The sequence below is a fragment of the Balaenoptera musculus genome, chromosome 18, assembly GCF_009873245.2.
Source record: "Balaenoptera musculus isolate JJ_BM4_2016_0621 chromosome 18, mBalMus1.pri.v3, whole genome shotgun sequence".
In the NCBI taxonomy this organism is placed as follows: Eukaryota; Metazoa; Chordata; class Mammalia; order Artiodactyla; family Balaenopteridae; genus Balaenoptera; species Balaenoptera musculus.
This window is the reverse complement of record NC_045802.1, coordinates 49,279,889-49,285,888: the sequence shown is the minus strand read 5'-3', so window position 1 is coordinate 49,285,888 and position 6,000 is coordinate 49,279,889. Positions and strand designations below refer to the sequence as shown.

Genomic DNA, 6,000 nt, shown 5'->3' with positions numbered 1-6,000 from the left:
GCATTGTTTCAGATTATTTCTTCATCCCTATTGCCAACACTTCATTCCAGGCCCTCTTCAGATAGGTCCAAAGTGACCTCATTATAGTCTATTTTTTCTAATCCAGTTCTTCCCAGACTTAATATGAATCACTCAGGGTTCTTGTTGAAAACACAGATTCTGATTCAGTAGGTAAAGGGTGGGGTCTGAAATTCTTCATTTCTAACAAGTTCCCCAAGTAATACTGATGTAACCACACTTTGAATAACAAACAGCTAATTTATTCAACTTTTAAGGTGTACAATTTATTTAATGCATTTATATATTGCAAAATAATTACCATAGTGTTAACACCTGCATCAAGTTACTTACCATTTCTTTTTTTAAATTCTTAGTGGAGTATAGTTGGTTTACAATGTTGTGTTAGTTTTTGCTGTACAGCAAAGTGAATCAGTTATACATACACATATATCCACTTTTTTAGATTCTTTTTTTTTTTTGGCTGTGCCACGTGGCATGCAGGATCTTAGTTCCCTGACCAGGGATCGAACCCATGTCCCCTACGTTGGGAGCACAGAGTCTTAACCACTGGACGACCAAGGAAGTCCCTCTTTTTCAGATTCTTAAAATACCACTTATCTCATGTTGCAGCCTCAGGAATCCACCCTAACTCAGTGAAGCGTGTATAAAACATCTACATTCAATTTTACGGGTTCAGAACTTCATTCTGGACCAGTCTGGTCTTTCTTCTGCTATACTCATTCCAACCCATCTCTGCTGTGGTTTTTTTTTTGTTTTGTTTTGTTTTGTTTTGGGGGGGTAAAATGTATACACAGTGAAGTAAGATTTCAATGAGTTTTGCTAAATGTATACACCTGTGTAACCAATATTCTCCTAAAAAGATGAAGGACCATCCCACCAACCCCGTGTTTTGACGTTAACTCTTCAAATACTCTTCCACCTTTCCACTGCCTTCCACCTTATCCTTTAAGACTTAACTGAAGCCCCTTCTTCTTCAAAACACACCCCAAATTCACTCACATACCTCAATCTAAATTACTACTAATTTTAAGACCCTAGCCATCACTATCTGTCTCTTAACTAAAGCAGTGGAATCCTCACAAGTCTCTCTACCCCTATTCTTATCCCCCTCCCCAATGTATTATCCACAGAGTAGTCAGTGATCTAAAATTATAAACCAAATCAGGTCACTCTCCTGCTTAAAACCCTCCAATGGCTTACCATCACACCTGCAATAAATCTAAATTCCTTTTCCTGTATTCCTGTATCACTAAGCCCTCCTATTCTGACCTCTTCTCTTGTTATCTTCCCATTATTTTCAATGCTCTGGTCATATGAACATTTTTTTCTGGTCCTACAACACAGCGAGACTTGCCTACTCTAGGGACTCTGCATTAATTATTCCCTCTATTCTCCCTGTCACTCTCCCCTCTTCTCCCATTTCTATGACTGGCTACTTTTTGCTATTCAGATCTCAACTTCAAAGTTACCACTCACAGAAGCCTTCCCTAACCACAAAAATCTAAAGTATCTACTCAGTCACTCTCTAACACAAATCCGACTTTAATTTCTGCATAGCGGTCATTATTGGTATGTATCTTATTAATGTGCTTATCATCTGTCTATTCTCACAAGAACATAAGCTCCGTGACTAAGGAACTTGCCCACAGTGTTCACTGCTGTAACTCCAGCGCCTAGGACAGTGTCCAGCTCGTTAAAAGTAGATGCTAACCAAACGTTTGCTAAATAAATATACATGTTCATACTATGCAGATGGATATTGTGCCTGTGTCCCAATACAGAATCTCCCATGAAATTCAAAGAGAGTAAGAAAGATATAGCTAGTCATCCAATAAGGTAAATCCTTCATAAGAAAGAAACGGAAGAACTGCAGCTTTAATTTGAGGCAAAAATAATAATAAAACACAGATTAAGCCAAAGCTTAGTTCACATAAAGTTTAATCAGTCAAGTTAATGAAAATATCAAAATTTTTGAGTTAGTGTATGGCAGAAGAAATTTAATTTTGTTGCAAATAATATACTATTTGGTGCTTCCATTCTGGACAAGCTAAGCTGCACAAAGAGCAATGGCATTGAATCTCAGTTCATCAGGGTCACGTTCCATAAACTTCTTGCAAACTTCTATGGCATCCTATAGGGAAAAAGATACATAATCTTTCAGTTTAAAAACGTGTTTTACTTAAAACTGATAAATAAATGTTTCACATTTTCCTAATCCATACTAATTTTATCCTGCAGACTTCTTTTCTCAAATAAAAAATAACTTAAAGGACACTAGAAGAGTGAATGGCTGGTGGTTTAATTTGATTAGTACAAAAGTATAAGATCCGCTAAGTGTTCTTTCTTAAAATGCTTTTAAGAAACTTTTAATATGAAAATTACATATTTTATTGATTCTAAGCCATAAAATTTGTTCGTAAATTTAAAAATCTCTAAGATCAAGATATAAATGATGGTATCTTGGATTTAATGAAATATGGGATACGATGTGCATCTCTTTCAATACTATTCTTGTCTTTTTCAAATTTGATACTTGTTCACACAAAGAGCTCTGCAAACCTCTTTATTTGCTGTAGATTTTTAACGCTAGTTCAAATTTTTCTTTTTGGATTTTCTCAAGAGAGCCAGGACAAGGAGAAATACAGAAAAATGTTATACCAGTTATCTTTTAATTTATTTATTTTTGCCATGCCACGTGGCATGCGGGATCTTAATTCCCTGACCAGGGATTGAACCTGTGCCCCCCTGAAGTGGAAGTGTGGAGTTTTAACCACTGGACTGCCAGGGAAGTCCTATACCAGTTATCTTTAGAGATGTTTTAAAGATAACAAGAACATTAATGACACTGAAGGTGGGGCAACAAGTTTTATTGTTACCTCTAATAAAGTTTCATCACTAGTTTCCCCATGGTTAATTGGAAATGGTTTCCGTCCATCTGTGGAAAATAGATGAACAGGTGAATGGTTAGTTGTTTGTATAGGATAATGTACTTTCTTTCTTTCTTTTTAATACTATAAACAATTAACAACATGTATTTCACGTACAAATTTTTCCAATTCACCCAGAAATATCCTTTATCCATGTTGTTTTGTTTTATGTGGGATCTAATCAAGAATCACATATTCTATTCAGTTATCATATCTCTTTCGTCCCCCTTGATTAAGAATGACAGGATAATGTACTTTTAACTTCCATTTTCCTCTTCCCACAGTGAGGCAAAAGTTAAGATAAAATAATATATCCTAAAACAAACACTTTAAGTATACTACCTATGAATATTTTTAACACTGATAGTTATTTAGAACCTGCTTCCATGTTTGAAAGCCTATATTATCTTCATAAACAGACGTATTAGAATAAATACTATTGGCTTTAATTTCCTAAAAAAGAATATGCAAATTAATGTCAGCTTTTCAAAAATTATGACCATCAGAAATATAAAAAATTTCTTTCTTCACTTTAAAGCTTTCTGATGAAGGCTCCTAAGTAAGACTGACATGTTTATACCAATGAAAGGAAGCCACTACAAGGTTTATATATTACTACTACTAATTGTGTACCAAGGTAGGCGTATAGAGCAACAATCTAAATAACCTAGGATTATTTTACTGACCACCAAAAGTAATCAGTATCACCTTGAATAAACTAGTACTTTTTCAATACTATGAAAAATGAAAAAGTCCAGAATTATACAAACTCATGCTAGCCCAAAGTTAACTGATACTCTCTATACAAGCCTATAATTTCAGATGTTTTATAAGTGGCACATCAAGTTCAAGCCATAAAACACAATTCCCTCTATAATTTCATGGCTTCTAAACATAATAAAAAGTTTTGAATCAATATGTATACATAGTGATAGACCTGGACTAAAAGATACTACTTTTAAAGAAAATATGAGTGAAAATTAACCAAACCAAAAAGCAAAACAGGACAATTATGAAATCTGGAGAAATAAAAAAGTTAAAAAGAAAAGTACATTGACTATGGCTCATCTGAGAACAGTATTTCTGTAGTCATAAGGATATAAACAACTATAACAACACTGGAAGAACAGGAAAAAGTAAACCATGTATTCTGTGATTGGGAGGGAGAGGTAGGTAAAGAGGGTGACAAAGGAAAGCTAGATTATCTTCATTGTGGGAAGCCAAGGAATAATATTAGGTAACTTCCACCTCTAGCCAGAATGAAATAATGTACTGGACTAGGCCTTCCACTGGAAACAACTAAAGACCTGGACAAAATATCTGAAACCATTGTTTTATAGATTGGGAAACAGGGAGCCCAGAACTGTTAGGAAGCCTAACAGTAATACCCACTATCTGCCAGTGCCGGAAAGGAAAACCCAAGCAGCCTACAGCAGCCTCAGTTAGGAGACCGAGGGGAAAGAGAGCAGAGTTCAAGGAGACTGAGGCAGTTGGAGTTTGCACAATGCCAGGAAGAAGGTAGCTACACACTTTGGCGAGCTGCTGCTCTTTGTCTGGGACCAGGCCAGGATCAGTGGGCCAGCTGCGGGCGGGAAGCAGTGTCTCTGGAACAGAGCTTTGGGCTGGGGTGGTCAAGAGCTTGCTTATATACCAGGGGAATGCGTAAATCAGAAAAGAAATGAAGGATAAGGAGAGCTAGATTTCCCATGTTCAGAAAAGGAAGTCACAAATATGGATAACACTAGAATCAACTGTATAATATTAGTTTAGAATTATAAATGTGGATGTAAATAAATGCTTTTTAACATATAGAGAAACAGATATAATTGTGTGTGCATGTATATCCATATTCACATACATGTGTCTATGTATATAATACATACAAATATTTCCTAGCTCTGTCCTCTGAGAAAGCCTGGAAGTAATGATATCTTAATAGCAATGAACACACTTAGCACCCAGGTCTTGGTTCTAATCATCATTTTCCAATAAAAGGAACCAGGGCTCCTTGGAGAAGTGGCTGAACGCAGGGCTGGGGCACGGAAAACAAAGGATGAACCAGGAAATGTTGTTCTACTAGAAAGTTAGAAAGTGCTCAAAAGAATGAGAGGGACACATCAAAAGGACACATGCCAGGAACTACATGAAGCCCTAAGGACAAGAGGTGGTAACAGAAAGATGAATAGCTCAGTCCCTTTCATCAGCTAACCTTACAATTAGGTATAGAATGAATATATTAAAGACTACCACTACCCTTTGTTATACAATTGTCCTGTAGAAATTACCTTGCACCACGTCTATAATCACATAGCCTTGTTTTTTAAAATAAGGGTACTTAGAAATGACTTTTTTCTTAAAAACCATATGCTGTTCTCTTAACCACTGTCTTCTATGCACTAACTCAATACTCCTCTTGCTCAACATTCCTTTTAAATTTATTAGGAATTTGCGTCAGGGCTACCACCGATTCCCCTTGCAATGAGTCAGCAACTGCCCATCTTCATTTGTCTTGTATTCATCCCTGTCCTCTATAACATCTCAAAGATTCCAGCTATTCTTTAGAACTCTGAAATTCTTTAAACTCATTTAAAGAATGTAATCCTCAAAGGGCTCTAATTCTCTATCAGCAACATCGATCATTCTTCCTGCTAAAGAATACTTGAACCAAACAAGACCTCAGTAGTTCTGCCTTTCTTTTCCGATGTTCTTAGTTCAAACCAATTTTAAAATACTTTCGTGTTGACCTTGGCATGCTACAAAGAGAAACTATTCTGCACATGTAGTCTATCCCTGATATACGTCTTCCTTCTACTGCCCTTTTAGTCTCTGAGCTCAGAAAGCTAGCTAATCAGTCAAACTGAGGTTTTAGACAACTCATTCCTTCCCATGAGATGATCAGAGATTTTTTTTCTTCTGAATATCTTTTAGATGTTATTGTTTGCTCTATTATAAAGTCTCCCATTCTGAAAGTCACCATCACTTTTATAGTCTCTGGTTACGGATCATATTTATCACTCCTCTGGCCTTTCCTAAATCTACTTTCTTGAAGTCA

General features: G+C 36.1%; 1 protein-coding gene across 1 annotated transcript in view; it reads right to left on the bottom strand.

Annotated features, from left to right (window-relative positions):
* Positions 1–1,941: 1,941 nt before the first annotated feature.
* Positions 1,942–6,000, bottom strand: part of UCHL3 (ubiquitin C-terminal hydrolase L3) — a 43,634-nt gene continuing 39,575 nt past the window's right edge. Inside the window, exons 8-9 of the mRNA XM_036831689.1 lie at positions 2,898–2,956; positions 1,942–2,152 (exon numbers count right to left, since the gene is read on the bottom strand). Of these exons, the coding sequence (XP_036687584.1) occupies positions 2,069–2,152; positions 2,898–2,956 (143 nt within the window). The 3' untranslated portion in view covers positions 1,942–2,068. The remainder of the gene's footprint in view (positions 2,153–2,897; positions 2,957–6,000) is intronic.